This window comes from Pongo abelii, chromosome 9 (assembly GCF_028885655.2).
Source record: "Pongo abelii isolate AG06213 chromosome 9, NHGRI_mPonAbe1-v2.0_pri, whole genome shotgun sequence".
NCBI lineage: Eukaryota > Metazoa > Chordata > Mammalia > Primates > Hominidae > Pongo > Pongo abelii.
The window spans coordinates 115,328,218-115,349,932 of NC_071994.2; the positions used below are offsets into that span (position 1 = coordinate 115,328,218).

The 21,715-nt window shown below is 39.3% G+C and overlaps 1 protein-coding gene and 1 pseudogene across 1 annotated transcript in view; both read left to right on the top strand.

Annotated features, from left to right (window-relative positions):
* Positions 1–21,715, top strand: part of BCO2 (beta-carotene oxygenase 2) — a 42,897-nt gene continuing 21,182 nt past the window's right edge. The window contains exons 1-5 of the mRNA XM_054525076.2: positions 1–194; positions 3,763–3,967; positions 18,283–18,506; positions 18,687–18,802; positions 19,463–19,565. Coding sequence (XP_054381051.1) covers positions 176–194; positions 3,763–3,967; positions 18,283–18,506; positions 18,687–18,802; positions 19,463–19,565 — 667 coding nt within the window. The 5' untranslated portion in view covers positions 1–175. The remainder of the gene's footprint in view (positions 195–3,762; positions 3,968–18,282; positions 18,507–18,686; positions 18,803–19,462; positions 19,566–21,715) is intronic.
* Positions 5,183–7,410, top strand: LOC100435318 (BTB/POZ domain-containing protein KCTD9-like; annotated as a pseudogene).

Here is a 21,715-nt window from a genome sequence, read left to right on the forward strand (position 1 = left end):
GAGGGAGGGACAGTCCAGGCAGTTCTGTGCGTGCTCACTGTTTAGTAGTACTCAAAACTGCCAGTGTGAGAGGATTTGGAAATCACGGGATCTGCTCAATACAAAAATGTTTTTTTGAGTCTTTCTCCATTTTATCAGGAGTCTTTCTGCCACTGCAGTGGATTTCCTTCCTGTGATGGTGCACCGGCTCCCAGGTAGAGGGAGCCCTTTCTCTTCCTCATCCTCCTCTTCTTGCCAGTCTGCGCTTAGAATTCTGTGCCTCTTTCCTGAAGATTGCTGGGAGCTTCTGAAGCTTTGCGTCCTGTGTGGCTCAGAGGAGATAGCAATTCCGCAGAGTCCCGGAAGTTAAAGAAGGCTGAGTTAGGATTGTTTCTTCATGGTCAGGGAAACAGCCTTCACATTTGTATATTTTATGCAATATTTAGGGCAGGATTCAGGGGCTTGGGATTCTTTGGGATTTGCAATAAGAATAATATTCAATATTTAGGCTTTTCTAAATTGAAAAATCACTGCCACACGTTCTAATGTAATTGTTTGGTTTCTCTATTTGCATTTTGCGGGGACTGCCTTAAAACTCATTTATTGTTTTATAGCCTTCTATTATAGTTACCATTGTTACATGATTTTATGTATAGAAATTGGCTGATCTAGAGCTTTCAGAAATCATAATAATATGCACTATAAATTTTAAAATTACTTAATGTAGTAATTTAATGTTTGCAGTATGCAAGGGAATGTATTACGTACTGGAAGGAGAGGGGAGACAAACACCAGACCCTGTACTCAAGGAGTACTGGTAGTATCATTTATCATACAAGACAGATAAGATAAGGTCCATATGAGAGCTATCAACAGATGCTGTGAGTTCAGACTAAGGAGAATCAGGTCTTGCTGTAGGTAAGGGGAATGCTGTGTTTATAAAGCAAATGACATGGAAACTGGATCTTGAAGGATGAGTTAGGTGAGTGAATTTCATCTGAAGGAGTTGGGAAATATCCTAGATGAAGAAAATTGATTTGGGCGGGGGAAATTAAACATTCTATTTTGACATGTTGAAAGTCACCTGCAAGAAGTAATTGATGAAATTAAGAGACTAGCTGAGATTGCCAAGGGAGAGTGCTGAGATTAAAGATCCACGGTAGGACCTTAGGAACATTCATGAAGTGATAAGGGGGACAAGAAGCCCATAAAGGGAATTAACATTTGGAAAGCATCCACTATCTTTATATTTGATTATGACAATAGACATAAACAGGAAGTATTAACCTCCTTTTATTTCCATTTTATCATTGAAAAACCTGAGGCTCAGTGACATTAAGTAACTTGCTCAAGGTTGTCAGCTAATAAGTAATAAAACTAGCAGAATGCAGAGAGTAGTTATAGGGCAGCAGGAAAGTTAGAATAGGACAATGTCTCAGAAGCTACGAATAGAAAGGAGTTTAAGAAAGTGTTAATGTCAAATTCTATGGAAACTTTGAAGAGCATGTAGCAGATTACCAACAACATGCTATAGAGTATACAACATATAGACATGTAAATATTTTCTACAATGTAAAATGCTTTAAATTCATGTATCTCTACTTAGACAAATGCCCAATCAGGCCATTCAATTTACTTAAAAAAGTAAGATGAGTAAATTACATACCTGACCTTAGGGAATTTATTTTAATCTGAGAATAAGATAAATATGCATAATGTTAATAAAAGTAGAGTAAGATAAATACCTGAGAGTTTCCTTATCTTTTCAAAGCATCCTCTTTGTACTTCTGATACTGTAGTTCCCAGATTTTAGTATGCTTAAGAATACCTGCTTGTCCTTCCCCAGAGATTCTGATTTATTAGGACTAGAATTGAGTCCAGGAAACTGCATTTTAGCAGTAACACCAGGTATTTCTTTTGCAAGTAGTCCTCATTCCAGACTCTGAGAAACAATGCTGAAATAAAACATAGTATCAGTGATCTGTTTACTAGGCAGTCAGTTCTTTTATTTCAGGGTTCTAGTGCTTTTTATCCTCAGCAGTACCAAGTACTTTGTCAAATGAATAAAATAAAGAAGATATTACACCTTATTGGACTGATCATTAAAAGCTATGTAAATATAATAATAGCATTTTTTGAGGATTCTGTTCTAAAAGCTTTATATAAACTAACTCATTTATTACTTATAGCCTTAGAAGTAATATGAATTATCATTATCCCCATCTTAGAAAAGAGGAAACAGACCACAGAGAGGTGATAAGTGTCTTTCTCAAGGCTTCTTATTTGTGAGAGGGCATATTTGAAACCAACCAGTCTGGAGCCAGGTAGAGCCCCAGTTCACACCCTTAAATATTACACTGTGCTGTCTCTTAAGGGAAGTACTGTAACACTGGAGATAGACCTTGACCAATTAATGGAATTTTTTTTTTTTTTTGAGACGAAGTTTCGCCCTTGTTGCCCAGGCTGGAGTGCAGTGCTGCGATCTCGGCTCACTGCAACCTTTGTCTCCTGGGTTTAAGCGATTCTCCTGCCTCAGCTCCTGAGTAGCTGGGATTACAGGGGTCCGCCACCATGCCCGGCTAATTTTTTTTTTTGTATTTTTAGTAGAGATGGGCTTTCATTATGTTGGCCAGACCGGTCTTGAACTCCTGACCTCAGGTGATCCACCTGCCTTGGCCTCCCAAAGTGCTGGGATTACAGACGTGAACCACCGTGCCCCGCTGGAATTTTCTTAGAACTAGAGAAAAGGACATTGGGAAAGACATTCAGGGTGAAAGAGAATTTTATTTGAAAAATCAGTAAAGAATTAGGTTTGACTCAATTGTTACATGTCATATAGGGGAGTAGAATGTCTCATGTGCTTCAAGCTGAATTTTTGAAAGATTTGGAAGAAATGGGATAGTAATAACTTGCTAAAAGAATGCAAATCTCACTTCTTAAGAGTAATAGTGTCCCTATATGTTAGCTCATTTTTCTAGCCTAGATTTCTGAATCACTCTTAAACTTTTATGAGATAAAGAATTCTATTTTATAGCACTTAATTATTTATTTGACCACCCCTCTATGTTAGGCAGTACTGCCTTGTGAACACTCAGTAATGTTAAAATAATAGGGAAAAGTTTCAGTTCCTTATTATACAGCAATGATTTTTACTTCTTGTGCCTTTTGCACTTTAGGTAATTTCAGACTGGATATCACTGCATAATTTAATTTTTGACACCCTTCTACTGGAAAATGCCTTGTATTTTCATGTATATGCCATTAAAATAAAAGGAATTAAATTTAGGATCTTATTAAATTCACAGGAATCGCTATGAAATCTTTGGAATCACATTCTGGTATATCTAAATTACTGGGGTCAATATAATTGGATAATATTGGGTGGTGGTCATTTTTATAACAATGAGGTTGCTCTTAGCACATCTGGGGTTGGCATGTAGATTTATTCTTGTAAAAAGACAGGCATTGTTCAACTATGGGAAATGATAAAAATACTAATTGAAGTCGTAAGTTAGATCTTAGGCAGACTAGTAATCCTAAGTTAGTTCTTAGGCAGATTAGTACTACAAAAAATAGAAGAATTGTTGTGGGTTGAAAATGGAGAACCAAAGCGTTGATAGTCTGGGAATGAGGAAGGAGAGAGAAGAAATTTGGAGACTGTATTTGGTGTTAGGTTTACGTTTCCCTCAAGCTGCCAGTTGATAATATTATTATCTGTGGGAAACAGGCAAGTTTATAGAAGATTTGGTAAAATATTTTTTGTGCTTTTGGTTTCCTCTGCAGTTTTCAAAAGGTACATGGGAAATACTCCTCAGAAAAAAGCTGTCTTTGGGCAGTGTCGGGGTCTGCCATGTGTTGCACCGCTGCTGACCACAGTGGAAGAGGCTCCACGGGGCATCTCTGCTCGAGTCTGGGGACATTTTCCTAAGTGGCTCAATGGCTCTCTACTTCGAACTGGACCTGGGAAATTCGAGTTTGGGAAGGATAAGTAAGCCTTGATTTTGGAGAACAACTTGGATTTCTTGGCATGGGCTGGTCCTGTGGAATATGCATTAATATCTGCTTCCTCTGTGAGGTTAATATTGCCATTCCATCCCTTTGATTACAGATAAAGAAACTATAGCCTAGAGGAGAAAAAAGGAGACTTTTTAAACAAAATGTCCTGCTTTTTCTGCTCTGTAGACTATTGTAAATTTGAAGCCCTCTGTGGTTTGTACCAAAAGAAGAGAGGTGTCAGAAGCTGTCAGTGTGATGACTGAGCTGTTCCCCACAAGTTCCTGAAGGAAGGGCAATGTCTCCTCATACCACTCTCTCCCTCACCCAGCACTTGCCAGACACATGGTCTCTTTCAGTTCCTCAGACTGGTCACAGTTGTATCTTCTCAGCATCTTAGCATTAGTTCTCTCACCTATGTTCCCTAATCTTCCCAAGACTGGTCTTTTCATTCAGATGTCAACTCAAATCTCATGTCCTTTGAGCCTTTCCTGATCTCCCAACATAAAAATGCCAACACAGTCATCCCTCAGTATTCACAGGGCATTGGTTAGAGGACCCCCCTAAATACCAGAATCCAAGTATGCTGAATTCCCTTATATAAAATGCATTTATTTGCTTTTAACCTACATATATCCTCCCATATCTTTTAAATCATCTCTAGATTACTCTATAATACTTAATACATTGCTTACACATACTTCATTCCCATGGATTTGTCTTAGTACTCAGCAAATTCAAGTTTTGCTTTGCAGAACTTTGTGGCATTTTTTTCCCACAATATTTTTGACTCAAGAGATTGGTTGAATCCACAGATGTGGAATCTATGGATATGGAGGGCTGACTGTATTAATTACAATTACCTATTTTAATTCTCTACACAGTGTTATCAGTGTCTGGTATTTTTTATTTGTTATTTGAGTGTTAAGCTCTGTTCCCCCACTAGAATGTAATTTGATGAGGGTAGAGACTTTTTCTAGTTCATCCTGTATCCCCACTACCTGTAACAGTGGTCTGCACCTAAATAGTATTCAATAAATCGATGCCAATAAATGAAAAACCCAGGCAGGCTGAGGAGCCTAGGGGCAGGGTGGGAAGGAGGACTGACCGAGCCCTGGGTGTGGGACAGAGTGCATGTGTGTGGTGTGTCCCCAAGGGCAGAAAGGTGGCGAAGGGAGGCGAATCCAAGTGAGTGGAGGGAAGGGAAGAACGGGATGAGAAAAAGGTGGGAGGAGGACCAGGTGGGAGGGTGGCGGCCCACTCAGGACCCAGCGGGGGCAGCATGATGAGGCGGATGACCCTGTTCCTGAATGGCAGCCCCAAGAACGGAAAGGTGGTTGCTGTATATGGAACTTTATCTGATTTGCTTTCTGTGGCCAGCAGTAAACTCGGCATAAAAGCCACCAGTGTGTATAATGGGAAAGGTGGACTGATTGATGATATTGCTTTGAACAGGGATGATGATGTTTTGTTTGTTTGTGAAAGAGAGCCATTTATTGATCCTCAGACAGATTCTAAGCCTCCTGAAGGACTGTTAGGATTCCACACAAACTGGGTGACATTAAATGTTGGAGGGCGGTACTTTACAACTACACGGAGCACTTTAGTGAATAAAGAACCTGACAGTATGCTGGCCCACATGTTTAAGGACAAAGGTGTCTGGGGAAATAAGGAAGATCATAGAGGAGCTTTCTTAATTGACTGAAGTCCTGAGTACTTTGAACCCATTTTGAACTACTTGCGTCATGGACAGCTCATTGTAAATGATAGCATTAATTTATTAGGTGTGTTAGAAGAAGCAAGATTTTTTGGTATTGACTCATTGATTGAACACCTAGAAGTGGCAATAAAGAATTCTCAACCACCGGAGGATCATTAACCAATATCCCGAAAGGAATTTGTTCGATTTTTACTAGCAACTCCAACCAAGTCAGAACTGTGATGCCAGGGTTTGAACTTCAGTGGTGCCGATCTTTCTTGTTTGGACCTTCGATACATTCACTTCAAAATGGCCAATTTAAGCCACTGTAATCTTGCACGTGCAAATCTTTGCTGTGCAAATCTTGAACGAGCTCATCTCTCTGGATCAGTGCTTGACTGTGCTAATATCCAGGAGTCAAGATGCTCTGTTCTAGGCAACCTACAGAATGGGAGAAAATTTTTGCAGTCTACCCATCTGACAAAGGGCTAATATCCAGAATCTACAAAGAACTTAAACAAATTTACAAGAAAAAAATCAAACAACCCCATCAAAAAGTGGGCAAAGGATACGAACAGATACTTCTCAAAAGAAGACATTTATGTAGCCAGACACATGAAAAAATGCTCATCGTCGCTGGCTATCAGAGAAATACAAATCAAAACCACAATGAGATACCATCTCACACCAGTTAGAATGACGATCATTAAAAAGTCAGGAAACAACAGGTGCTGGAGAGGATGTGGAGAAATAGGAACACTTTTACACTGTTGGTGGGAGTGTAAACTAGTTCAACCATTGTGGAAGACAGAGTGGCGATTCCTCAAGGATCTGGAACTAGAAATACCATTTGACCCAGCCATGCCATTACTGGGCATATACCCAAAGGATTATAAATCATGCTGCTATAAAGACACATGCACACCTATGTTTATTGTGGCACTATTCACAATAGCAAAGTCTTGGAACCAACCCAAATGTCCATCAATGATAGACTGGATTAAGAAAATGTGGCACATATACACCATGGAATACTATGCAACCATAAAAAAGGATGAGTTCATGTCCTTTGCAGGGACATGGATGAAGCTGGAAACTATCACTCTGAGCAAACTATTGCAAGGACAGAAAACCAAATACCGCAGATTCTCACTCATAGGTGGGAATTGAACAATGAGAACACTTGGACACAAGATGGGGAACATCACACACTGGGGCCTGTCGTGGGGTGGGGGGAGCAGGGAGGGATAGCATTAGGGGATATACCTAATGTAAATGATGAGTTAATGGGTGCAGCACACCAACATGGCACATGTGTACATATGTAACAAACCTGCACGTTGTGCACATGTACCCTAGAACTTAAAGTATATATATAAAAAGATGCTCTGTTCTAATGCAGAAGGAGCATCCCTGAAACTGTGTAATTTTGAGGATCCTTCTGGTCTTAAAGCCAATTTAGAAGGTGTAGATATGGAAGGTGTAGATATGGAAGGAAGTCAGATGACAGGAATTAACCTGAGAATGGCTACATTAAAAAATGCAAAATTGAAGAACTGTAACCTCAGAGGAGCGACTCTGGCAGGAACTGATTTAGAGAACTGTGATCTGTGTGGGTGTGATCTTCAAGAAGCCAACCTGAGAGGGTCCAACGTGAAGGAAGCTATATTTGAAGAGATGCTGACACCACTATACATGTCACAAAGTGTCAGATGAGAAATTTTAGGGGCTGGAGGAAGATCTACAAGATGAAAATGTTTTCCTTATCACTTTTCTTTCTCCACCCACTCAGTTGTCTAGAAGAAATAACACTATAAGGAAATTTGAAAAAAACATTTAGAGGATTATGCTTGTTCTCAGCGGTGCATAAGGGAAAAAACTGACTTTTTTTCCATCTTCTGATTTTTAACAGAAAAACACTCATTTAATAGATGTAGGGAAACTAGATATTGCTGCTTTTTGAACAGGGTAGGAGGGTTTACCTAGTTTTATGACCAGGAATATTATCTATTATATTTGCTTTTAAATAGGCATGATGTGGAAATACCATCTTGGTTTGAGATGCGTTTGAGGATTTTAATTTATGGAAAGCACAACATATGCAATTATATTTATTGAATAACTAGTGCAGTATGGATATTTAAATTGTTAAAACTTTATGAAAACTTGGTAAAGGTTGTTCAGGTTTATAAATAGCTTTAGCGATGCCTCCCCTCTTTAAATACCTGTCACACTGTATGAATATGGTGAGATCAGACTCCCTAAGACTCTTTTCAGGTTCATTTTTACAATGTTTACGTTTTAGGACAAAACAGCAGCCAAATTAAAGTAATATCCAGTTCTTACTGATTGAAACAGAGTGGAAAGAAAGACGTTGTTGTACGTCACTCATTCCAAAGGTACAGTAGAACTCTGGATGGAGGAAGAACTTACCTATCATTACAACACTTACAAATGAGAATTTCTCAGAATTTCATTCTAGGCAAGTTCCACTCAACACCAGACCAAGCAATTCTATCTGTTTACACTGTTAACCTAGTTTTCTCATACAATCATCACAAGCATAGGAAGATACTTCAAAACCAAAAAACCAAGGTGCATCATTAATATTCATTTAATTCAAATACCAAAGTTTACATAGGGCCAGCTTAGAAATAGATACTAAATCCAGAGCTACTGCAATCAAAGCTTATATGAATGAATATGGTAGAGTTGTCTGCTAAAAGGCAATGTAATATAATTGCAGCTAGAACCCTACAGTGGGGAATGAGGAATTTTTTTTTTTTTTTTTGAGACAGAGTCTCGCTCTGTTGCCCAGGCTGGAGTGCAGTGGTGCGACCTCGGCTCACTGCAAGCCCCGCCTCCCGGGTTCATGCCGTTCTCCTGCCTCAGCCTCCCGAGTAGCTGGGACTACAGGTGCCCGCCACCACGCCTGGCTAATTTTTTTGTGTTTTTAGTAGAGACGGGGTTTCACCATGTGAGCCAGGATGGTCTCGATCTCCTGACCTCGTGATCAGCCCGCCTCGGCCTCCCAAAGTGCTGAGATCACAGGCGTGAGCCACTGCGCCCGGCCTGGGAATGAGGAATTTTAAACACACATTTGATTACAGCCACCAAAAAAGATATATAAAGTAAAAATAAAGGCATTTGGCTGGTCCAAAATGTAATACCAATCAGTCAGCACCTGTGATTCTTTTACTTATATTTTTTGTTTTTTTTTTAAACAAATTTTAGCCCAATTTTCCTAAGTCATTATCTTTCTGCAGCAGCAGAGGGAGGGCCTGTACCTCCCTACCAATGACCTGGTGTCCTTATTTCTACCCTAAGAGCAGGGATATTAGCTGTGTCCAAATGGGTTCTGAATTCTACAGACTCATCAACATGAGGCAAGGAATCATTGAAAACCACCTGTGACTCCTTTGGGGGAATGCCATATCTTTAGTATTTATGTAGCTTATTCTTCTATATCTACATATGCAAAGCTTTCCTTAACAGTAAAGGGTACATATGCACAGTGGGAGGAGATCAGACCTTTACAAGTGAAGGAAAGCAACTTCAGAAATGAATTATTTTCTTTGCTTTATTATTTTTACCAAGACAGAGAAGTATTGTATTGAGAAATAATCTATTTTCATAATCAATATGTGCCTAAATTATATTTAAATCATTTCACTCTGTACTATATTTTCAGGAATTATAGAATGTATTATTCATTCACTTAAAGGTATCTCCGTAGAAATAACCTAAAACTGCAGAAAGATCTGAAAGATCTAAACATGGTGTGCTTAGAAACTGCAGATTTTAGATCTAATGTAGAGTGTATTAATAAACGATATGAAGTGTTGAAAAAAATGAAAAACCAATAACTCTTCAGTATAAATTTCTCTCAGTGTCTACTAGGGACGTGAAGCTATGTGACAAAACCTCTATGGCCAGGAAAGAATCTGCTTTGTTTTAAACATTTTTAAATATTAGAAACAATTTTTTATAATAAAAGTTTTACCCATATAAACTTTTTAAAATATAGAAAAGGGAGGTTGGGGGAAGCATGTACCGCCTCACACATCCTTTATTAGCACTTTGATGTATTTCCTGCCAGTTTTCCTCACTATTTCTATGGATTTGTTTTAAATAATTACAGTTATATGTAGTATTTTTTGCCCCACTTTAATAAAACTTCACACTGTCATAAGCCTTTTTATCCATGTTGCTACCAAGTCTGAATGATCATTATTTTTAATGGCTAGATGAATTCCAGGAATTATTGTTTTTTAAAAAAATATTGTGGTAAAATATAGATAACATACAATTTACCATCTTAACCATTTTTATATATAGAATTCAATGGCATTAAGTAGATTCATATGATTGTGCTACCATCGATCCACAGAATTCATTTTACCTTGCAAAACCGAAACCCTGTATCCACTGAACACTAATTTCCCATTCTTCCCTTCCTCTAACCCCTGGCAACCACCATTCTAGTTTCTGTCTGGTAAATCACCATGCCCTTTCCTCTGGGCCTGGTTGGAATTTGATCATGGTGCTTCTGTGCCTCTCATGGTCTGTTGGAAACAGACCAAGAATTAGGGATGTTTAAAAAAAGACTATGAGGCAAAGAGAAGTAGAAGAGAAGGAGGGCAAAGGGGAGGAGAAGGAGAAACTTCTAATCCAGCTCCCAGAGAATAAACAGCCTCTTACAGAGGGTATATGGTGTTTCACCTGCTGCAGAAGGAGAAGCTGTAATATGTTGTTCAAACCAAGTAGCAGAACCACTCAGGGCCCAGGCTTGCCCCACAGGCCTCTTTGAAGATAAGCATCTTTGTGGGAGAAGTGGATGGCATGGCTGGCCCTCACAAGTGTCTACTTTGTCCTCAAATCAGTTTCTTCAGAGCCAGTGGTGAGCATTTATAGCAGGAACAAGGTCTTGCCTTCCCCTTGGACAGATATCTTTAGGTCAAAAGGAGATAGACACTCAGTTTAGTGGTTGACTCCCCAGATAGGACCTACAGGGAGAGGCAGTGACCTAGGGAAGGGCAGTGAAACCCTTCACCTATGGATAAGAATAGCCCTGCTCACTTGTGAATCTCTTATCACTCTGTTAGATGCCATTTAACAGATTCATGTCAGCATGCAGACACAGTGATGACATGCCAAAGGCTTATCTTCAATTAAATTTTTTTCATCAATGATTTAATTGAAAACATACTAGTTTTTAAAGTTATGTGAAGGCTGGGTGTGGTTGATCACACCTATAATCCCAGTGCTTTGGGAGGCCAAGGCAGGAGGATGGCTTGAGGCCAGGAGTTCAAGGCTAGCCTGGGCAACATAGCAAGACTCCATCTCTACAAAAAATAAAAGTTAAACAAAAGTAAAAAGAATAAAGTTACATGAATCTGGGCAGAATACTAAATAGCATCAGCACCTTTAGTCTCTACCATTCTCTAGACAGGATTTCAGGATCCATAGTCTAGCCTCCCAGTTCCTGGACTGTCCCCACTGTAATGATTGTCCTCCTCCATGCCAGTTCAACAAGGCCACATACTGAGGCCACACTTGGAACTTACTCTACAGAATTTCCCCATCCCTGAAATCTTGAACTCTGAAACTTTACTCTGCTCAAAACCCTAGTTTTCACAGTCCTACATTCCCATTAAACTTATTTTTTTCATTCCATCAAGTTCTCCTTTCCTTCCTGTCCTCTATCTTCTTAAGGCTTATCCACTGTCTCTTAATTTCTTCTCCCTGGCCCAGACTTTACCGTCAGTCACTTCAAGCACTTTCAACACCACGCTCACTTCCTTTGCCCCGGTGGTCACTGCCTCTTCTCTGATTATTTTCGGTCCTAGATTAGCCCATCCTCGGTTTCCCCTGCTTATGGCCCAGGCCTGCTGAGCAGGTCTAGAGCAAATCACACAACCTTGCTGATTGATTCAATTACAAAATGATGATTTCCAGTCCTAGCTGCGTGCTTGGTGCTGCCAGGAATCTTTAGCAGTCAGTGTTCTTTCCAGCATCTCACGGGGTCTGCTGCAAGTCTCTGACCCTTTCCTGAAGCCTCCTTCATTCTCCCTGTCCCTTTCCCCCTCAGCAGATAAACTGGGCTACTTCATAGGAAGGAATGACTTGAGGGACAGCTGCATTTGAACTCCTTCAGCTTCCCTCTTCCCACTTCCACACTTCCCCACACTCCTGATCAGAGGACGCAGCTCTCTTCCTCTTCCTCTTCTCTTGATGCATCATGATCTCTCCCATTTCCTTCTCTGCCAAATAACTCTTAGGGCTCACCTTACCTTTTGGGATGCTGTAGAGCCCAGGATTTAGCATCAGCACTGAATTCAAACCCTTGTTCTGTCACTGAGCAGCCCTGCGACTGTGGGCATATTCCTCTGAACCTTGGTTTCCACATCTGTAAAATGGGAAAAATATTTCCTCGCAGGGTCAATGTGAAGGGGAAATATATGTATAAGGGATGTAGCAAAGTGCTTAGCACAATACCTGGCATGTAGTAAGTGCTTGGTAGATGGCAGTTATCTCATTGGCAAACTTTTATCTAGATACTCTCAAACGTGGATCTCCCACCTCGCCCAACCCACCAGCTCTTGGACTCTAGACCTGTGTTTTGCCAACTGTGGAACATCTATACTCTGGTGTTCTACAAATAGCTCAGACTCTCTCAAAACCGAGCCATTGACTTTTCCCCAGTACTTGTTCTTCATGTCTTCTCCATCCCAGTTAAAGCATCACCAGCCAGCCAGACATTCAGGTCCAACATTTTGGACCCTCTCTTTGTTGCTGCCTGCATCCTATCAGTCATCTCTGACTTGTTTCTGGAGTTTGTCCTTTGCTCACTGGTGCTGCTTCAGTTTAGGTGCTTATCTTCTCTTGCTTGAATTATTGCCTGGGCTCCTCATTGGCTTCTTCAATCTGCATGCTGTTCTTTGTATTCCAGGATGCCGGTCACAGTTTCACTCTTCTGTTTCATAACTTCACACTTTCCTGTTGAAGGTCATTAAGCCTTAGTCTAAGTGCTGGTGGTCGTGGGCAGACCTGTTTCTCCAACATTATCACCTGCCACTGACAGCTCCGCCCACACGCTACCCCCTCAACTGGCTGTTCCTCTAAGATACTATATGTCTTCTGACCCTTCCTCCTTCCATCACCTCTACCCTTGTCCCCTCTGCAATTGGCAGACATCCTTAAAGACCCAGCCAAGTATCTCCTTCCCTCTTGACCTATCCCTGATTCCCCCAGCTTTCCATCCTATTGCTCCTTCTCTGCATAAATAGCTTTTTTTTTTTTTTAAAGTTTCTCCCTTGTAGCAGCAATCACTTTGTATCCATTATTTATGTGCCTGTAAGTGCTAACCTTGGACAATGCCTAGCAGATAGTAGGAACTCAAGAAGATGTTGACTTGAATAAATGAATGCATGGAATGACAGGATCTCTTGAGATAGAATCTAACAAGTTGAAATATATTAAGTAGCAGAAATTCTTGAAATTATTGTAAGTTTTTTTGAAAAATACTACCAAAGTAGACAAACCATTAGTTAACATGATCAAGAAGAAAAAAGGAAAAGGTACAAACGTACAAAGTATGAAATGACAATGGAGAAGAAATAATTGAAACAGAAAAAAATTAATTACAAGAGACTTTGAAGGCCTTTATGCAAATACATTTGAAAGCCTTGATAAAATGGAAAATTCCATAGGAAAACCAGATTACCAAAATTGATGGAGGCCAGGTGTGGTGGCTCATGCCTGTAATCCCAGCGCTTTGGGAGGTCAAGGCAGGATAACCTCAGCACTTTGGGAGGGTGAGGCAGGAGGATTGCTTGAGGAAAGAAGTTCGAGACCAGTCTGGGCAGCCTAGCCAGACCTTGTCTCTACAAAAATAAAAATAAAAAGAATTAAACAAAATTGATAGAGAGGGAAGTTTTTTTTTTTTTTGAGACAGAGTCTTGCTGTGTTGCCCAGGCTGGAGTGCAGTGGCGCGATCTCGGCTCACTGCAAGCTCCTCCTCCCGGGTTCATGCCATTCTCCTGTGTCAGCCTGCCGAGTAGCTGGGACTACAGGCACCCACCACCACGCCTGGTTAAATTTTTTTGTATTTTTAGTAGGGGTTTCACCGTGTTAACCAGGATGGTCTTGATCTCCTGACCTTGTGAGCCGCCTGCCTTGGCCTCCCAAAGTGCTGGGATAATAGGCGTAAGCCATAGTGCCTGGCCTTAGAGAGGGAAGTTTTAAGTAGACCAGTTTCTGTAGAAGAAATAGGAACCTCATTAAGGAAATGTTTCTCAAAAAAATTACCAGGCCCAGATTATGTCACAGATGAATTCTACCAAACCTTCAAATGTGAGATAGTCCCAATACTTTATAAATTATTTCAGAGCATAAAAAATGAAGGAAACTTCCCAATTGTTTTTATAAAGGAAGCATCATATTAATATCTAAATATGACAAAGATCATGGAAAAAAGTAAACTGCAGACTAATATTATTTATGAATATCCATGATAAAGTACAAAATAGTCCAAATATCGTGGCTCACACCTGTAATCCCAGCACTTTGGAATGCTGAGGCAGGAGGATTTCTTGAGGCCAGGAGCTTGAGATTAGCCTGGGCAACATAGTGAGACTCCATCTTTACAAAAAAATTAAAAAGTAGCCAAGTGTGGGGGCGTGTCCCTATAGTCCCAGCCACTTGGGAGGCTGAGGCGGGAGGATCACTTCAGCCCAGAATTGAGGATGCAGTGAGCCATGACAGTGCCACTGCACTCCAGCCTGGGCCACAGAACAAGACCCTGTCTCTTAAAAAAAAAAGTACAAAATATATAATACTAATATAGCACTAATAAATGTTTTGATAAGAAACAGAGTTCAATACCACATTAAAAAATAAAATTAACTTTGATCTGGTGGGATTAATTTCAAGAATACAAGGTAGGCTTATTATTAGTAAATTCATTAATACAATACAAATACACCATATTAGTAAGTTCCAGGAAAAATAATCACAGAATTATCCCCATACATGTTGAAAAAGCTTTTGTGAAAATTTAACATCCATTCTTCCTAAAAATTGCTTAAGAAAATAGGGTTTGGCTGGGCACAGTGGCTCATGCCTGTAATCCCAGTACTTTGGGAGGCCGAGGCAGGTGGATCACAAGGTCAGGAGATCAAGACCATCCTGGCTAACATGGTGAAACCCTGTATCTACTAAAAATACAAAAAATTAGCTGGGTATGGTGGCACGTGCCTGTGATCCCAGCTACTCAGGAGGCTGAGGCAGGAGAATCGCTTGAACCCGGGAGGCGGAGGTTGCAGTGAGCTGAGATGGTGCCACTGCACTCCAGCCTGGGCAACAGAGTGAGACTCTGTCTCAAAAAAAGAAAAGAAAATAGGATTTGTAGGATTTGCTGGATAGTTTCTAAATATGATTTTATATGCATGTATTTCTTAATATATATCTCGGCATATGTATATAATATATATTATAAATATCTTATATATCTCTATCTATTATATCTTGGTGCTACAAGCAGTAATGCTACATTGGAAAATATACCAGTATTTTCTTCAAGTCCAGAAGCAGGAAAGGATGGTCAGTATCTTCACTACTATTCAACATTGTACCAGATGTAAGCAATGCAATTAGATGAAAGACATTGACCAGAGGCACAAGGACTAGTAAAGTAAAATTTTCTCTTTTTGCAAATGATATAATATTACTATTATATCATATTAATATAATATAATCCTGGAAAACCATAGAGGATCAATGATAAAACTAAATTTAACAATAAAGTGTAAGGTCACAGGATATAAAATTAACACACTGAAATAATATCCTTCATATATGCAAACAATAATCAGAGAACATAATGGTAGGGAAACTTCATTTACAATTGCAACAAAGAAGATTAAATACTTAGCAATGAATTTAGAAATATGCAAACTTTAAAACACTCTTGGAAGACAAATTCAAACAAATGTAAAGACCATCCCCTGTTCTTGAATAGAGTGATTCAGTATCATAGAGATGTCCCAGTTCTCCTGAATCAATTTATAAATCTAATACAATCTTAATAAAAATTCCAACAAGCTGTTTAAGAAAGTTGGATCAATTGATACTAAAGTTAATATAGCACAATAAATATGTAAGAATTGACAAGAAAACAATAAAATTTTTTTTCAGAGGGAGCAACTAGCCCTACCAGATATTAAAATACACCATAACACCTTTACAATTAAAACATTGTGATATTGGTGCAAGAATAGACCAATAGATGAATGACACAGAATAGAAAGACCAGAAGTAAACCCAGGAACTTAGGGAAATTTAGTTATCTGATAATAGTGGCATCTCAAATCATTGGGTTAAAGAAGGACTTTTTCTTTTTTCTTTCCTGCAATTTAAAAAATTCTGGTAAAATACATATAACATAAAATTTACCATCCTAACCATTTTTAAGACAACAGTTAAGTAGTGTTAAGTATATTCATCTCGTCATGAAACAGATCTTTAGAACTTTTTCATTTTGTGAAATTGAATCTCTATACTCATTAAGGAGCAACTCTTTATTTCTCCTTCCTCTTTCCTCCTGTTAACCACCATTCTATTTTCTGTTTTTATGAACTTGACTACTTTAAATACCTTATATAAGTGGAATCATACAGCATTTGTCTTTTTATGACTGGCATATTTCATATCGCATAGTGTCCTCAATGGTTCATTCATGTTGTAACATGTGACAGGATTTCCTTTGTTTTAAAGGATAAGTAATATTCCAGTATATGTTTGGGGGAGGCAAAATTTCCCCTCTTACCTCTTAGGGTCTCCAGCTGAACCCAATAATTAAACTGAAATAGGACAGATTAACAAGAGAAAAGCATACAAGTTTTATTTAGTAAGTTTTACATGTACCTTGGAACCCCCCCACCATCCCTCAAGAAAATTGAAGAGCTAAAGAATAAGTTAGGGCTGAAAGCTTATATACTAGTTTGGACAAAGAGTAGTAAATGGTGAAAATGTGACAAGACAAAGGAGTTTGGCCAGGGCAGTTAATTGTGGGAAAGTGACCATGAAGATAAAGGTTAGTTTAACAAGGTTCGTTTGCACAGATCTTTCTCATTTTCTCAACCTCAACTCCCCACCTCTGGTGACATAAATATCTTCCTTCCTTCCGGTATGGGGAGGGCACCTTTCACATGGGAGTTTTATTCCTGCTTTCAGGAAGGAATAAAGAAGGTCAGAGTGCCCTTCATGCATCTGCTGTTTTTCAAGTGCCTTTTAACTCAAAATAATCAGTGTGTCAAAGTGGCATATTTTGGTGTAGCATGCTCTGAACCCTTACAGTGTAAACATTTTGTTCATGCATTCAACCACTGATGGACACTTGAGTTGCTTCCACCCTTTGGCTATTGTGAATGATGCTGCTGTGAACATGGGTGTACAAATATCTCTTCCAGTCTCTGCTTTAAGGAACCATTGCCTTTTAAGACAATGATGTTAGCTTTGTTTATCCATACTGAGGACATTAAGCATTCAATGTGTTAAGCATATGAAAGAAGAGACCATATAATAAACCATTTAAAAAGTGAAGCCACAAACTTTTCCTTATAGTTTTCAATGTTTAACTATTTAAGTAGATCATTTCTAGTGTAATCATATGGACAAAAATGATTATCTAGGAAGGACAGTTATCTTATTTGTCTACTTTAGCATAATCTTGATAAAGCTGAAAAATTTTAAAGTAAATGGAAACTTTAATACATATAAGATATGCAGATAACTATTTCTAAAAGCTTAGGAACTCATTCATTCTTTTTTTTTTTTTTTTTAATGATATGGGGTTTTGCCATGTTGCCCAGGCTGGTCTCAAGCAATCCACCTGCCTCAGCCTCCTAAATTGCTGGGATTACAGGTGTGAGCCACTGTGCCCGGCCTGGAACTCATTCTTATTTGGTAAACATCAGGCATCCCATATCCTCTCATGCTATTCTCTTAGCTATGGAGGAAAGATTAGAATTTTCTTAGGATTCACCACAATAGGGGTTTTCTAAAGTGTGAGGGTTTTTTTTTTTGACAGGGGTAAGGGTCAGGAGAATGTAAATTATTCTTTTTTTTTTTCGAGATGGAGTCTCGCTCTGTCGCCCAGGCTGGAGTGCAGTGGCGCAATCTCTGCTCACTGCAAGCTTCGCCTCCCGAGTTCACTCCATTCTCCTGCCTCAGCCTCCCGAGTAGCTGGGACTACAGGCGTGTGCCACCATGCCCGGTTAATTTTTTGTATTTTTTAGTAGAAACAGGGTTTCACCATGTTAGCCGGGATGGTCTCGATCTCCTGACCTCTTGATCCACCCGCCTCGGCCTCCCAAAGTGCTGGGATTACGGGTGTGAGCCACTGCGCCTGGCCTATTCTTTCCTTTTATACCTAGGATATACCCAAAATGCTATCCTCCCATAATTTCAAGTTCTCTGAATAATCAGGTTATGCTGGGAACCTGTCCCATTTCCTTATCTTTATATTTGAAATGAAGATCTATCACTCTGTCCCTCATTTTTATCCCATGTTTTCTTACTAATATTTATTTATTTTCTCCTGTTTGAAGGTACAATCATTGGTTTGATGGGATGGCACTGCTTCACCAGTTCAGGATGGCAAAGGGCACAGTGACATACAGGAGCAAGTTTCTACAGAGTGATACATATAAGGCCAACAGTGCTAAAAACCGAATTGTGATCTCAGAATTTGGCACACTGGCTCTCCCGGATCCATGCAAGAATGTTTTTGAACGTTTCATGTCCAGGTTTGAGCTGCCTGGTAAAGCTGCAGGTGATAGTGATGATTATTTAAACTATTATGATATATAACCATCTATACAAACATAAATCTTGAAAATAGATATTTTGTGTATGTGAGAGGATGTTGAAACTGCTTTCTCCCTTTGAGTGTGTGCTTAGCGTTGGCTACAGTAAGCTGTGGTACTTAAATAACTCTAGGGTTTGGTTTCAGCCATGACTGACAACACTAATGTCAACTATGTGCGGTACAAGGGTGATTACTACCTCTGCACTGAGACCAACTTTATGAATAAAGTGGACATTGAAACTCTGGAAAAAACAGAAAAGGTAAAGTACAGGTAAAAAAAAAAAATGAATAAAATAGATCCTAACATTTCTTTCGATTTGAAATACTTTTTAGAGTAGTATATATCAAGAAGAAATTGAAGCCTTAACTACACAAAAAGAAAGTTATTCATGATGCAGGTCACCTTTACCCTCTGGCCTGATGGCCTCTGGGTTGGTTTTCCTTAAATATAATTCTAAACTCCTTCCTTAGTCCTAATATCTGAAGGCTAGGGTAAAGGAGAAATAGAATAGTACTGATCTGCTTTGGCTAGTTGGGGTGTTCTTCCTAGCTATGGTTAGTATTGGACTGGAGGTTGTCTATACCTGTATTTCCTTTACATAACATATTAATTAAAAAGAAAATTTTAGACTAGATTTTTAATTTTAATTCTTATGCTTCTTTTGAATTTTCCTGTGATATTAGGCAAATTTATTCAGGGTGGTTTTGTTGTTAGTAGTGGTGATGTGTTTTTGTTTGTTGTTTTAATCTTGATTTCTTTTTTTTAGTGGGAAAAATAATTTTTATTTCTCAGAGGCAAGAAATTAGGGCTTACATTGCAGTTTTCATATCATATTTTTAAAAACATTAGATATTTCTACTATTTATGCATGTAAATAGAGATCTGCCATTAAAAATCTCCAGTGGTCTCAAATTTGCAGGTAGATTGGAGCAAATTTATTGCTGTGAATGGAGCAACTGCACATCCTCATTACGACCCAGATGGAACAGCATACAATATGGGGAACTCCTTTGGGCCATATGGTAAAGTTGCAATAAAGGTCTTTTTAGAAATAATTGAGACCAGGCACGGTGTGTATATAAAGATGAATACTATAGGTTTGTTTTTTACTGGCACGAGTAGAGAGAGGGTGCTCTGGACACCTTACACCCAGCTCTCTCTCCTCTTTATTACTTGATCTCAGATAAGGAGGATTCTTCAACACTGTTATAGGAAAAAGCAAACATCCTTCTAAGTAAAATGTTTCAGCAAAATGGATCCATGAACCCAGCAGTTTTCGGTCCATCTATCTTATCTTGATCATTAAAAAACTCAATTTTATAATAAATTAACTCTGTTAACCAAGTAGCTAACTTTGTAACTCATTCATAATATGACAAATACTATTTCACCATTCTAAACTACATTTTTTTTTTTTTTTTTTGAGATGGAGTCTTGCTCTGTTGCCAGGCTGGAGTGCAGTGGTGCAATCTCGGCTCACTGTAACCTCTGCCTCCCAGGTTCAAGCGATTGTCCTGCCTCAGCCTCCAGAGTAGCTAGGACTACAGGTGTCCTCCACCATGGCTGGCTAATTTTTGTGTTTTTAGTAGAGACGAGGTTTCACCATGTTGGCCGGGATGGTCTTGATCTCCTGACCTCGTGATCTGCCCACCTGGGCCTCCCAAAGTGCTGGGATTACAGGCGTGAGTCACCGTGCCTGGTCAATTACACTTTTTTTTTTTTTTTTTTTTTTTTTAACGAAGCCTCGCTCTGTTGCCCAGGCTGGAATGCAGTGGCACGATCTCAGCTCACTGTCACCTCCACCTCCTAGATTCAAGTGATTCTCCTGCCTCAGTCTCCTGAGTAGCTGGGATTACAGGTGCTTGCCACCATGCCCAGCTAATTTTTGTATTTTTAGTAGAGACAGGGTTTCAGCCATGTTGGCCAGGCTGGTCTTGAACTCCTGACCTCAAGTGATCCATCTGCCTCGGCCTCCCAAAGTGCTGGGATTTCAGGCACAAGCCACTGCGCCTGGCCTAAATTACATATTCTAAAATAATAGTAACTAGATCTGTGATTTTCAACCTTTAATGTGCCTAATAATAATCTGGAATGTAGATAGAATCATCTGGATTTCATTCATCTTCAGGGATTCTGGTTTAGTAGAACTGAAAAGGGGCCAATAATTTGCATTTTAACATCGTCTCTGGGTGATCTTGGTGCAAGTGGCCCCTAGATCTCACTGATTAACCCAGCCACCAATCATGAGAGCCTGTGCTTGTTACTTTGCCTCAGTTTGCTCCTTATACAAACTCCTGGAGAGTCTCCCAGAGTTCAGCTGACAGTATTGGGCAGGTCCAATCTTTCCGGACATTCCTCTGCTGGGTGTTTCTTGGGTGTCTGTTTGTCTTACCTAATGCCTTCAAGACTTGCAGTTAGAACAATTCATTAACTAATGTGTTTAAATTCCGTGAATTGAGTAATCCAATTGCTGAGACAGGAAATTCATCTCTTTATCTTCTCCTAATCCCAACGAACACTGAATCTACTGGTTTTTTTTTCCTTCACTTGATTATTTGGTTCAGTGAGAAGTTTTTGAACTGGAACTCAATGTGCAGGCAACTGCAGGGAGCTCGACTACTTGATAGACATTTGGGGGAGACTTAGTGATTCTCATTGTAATACAGTAAAATGCTTGCTAGTAATTGCTACCTTTAGGAAGTAAAAAGCTTTGGTTTTAGCTTTTCTAGATATTTTTAAAAGGCTTTTAAAAATTTATAAAAATCCTGTAAACATTAATCAATCCAGTTGGTTTTTAATACTTATTTAAAATATGTTCTTCAGACTAATATTAGAGACAATAATAGAGTACTCTTGGACTATAGAGCTTGTCTAATATTTCTTTCATCACTGTACAAAGCATGATGTTTTTTGTATATAGTGTGTTCTCAAAACATATCTATATCCCCAACCTAGACCTCCCAAGTATTTTATATCCAATTGCTTACTCAGCATTCTTCCTAGGATGTCTAATAGGCATTACAAAATTAACTTGTCAAAAACCAGACTCCTGATATTTTCCTCTAAACCACCGCCACCTCCTCCTCCTCTCCTCCTCCTCCTCCTCCTTCTTCTATCTTCCTTGTTCTCCTTCCTTTCCTTCCCTTCTTTCCCTCCCTCCCTCATTCCTCTT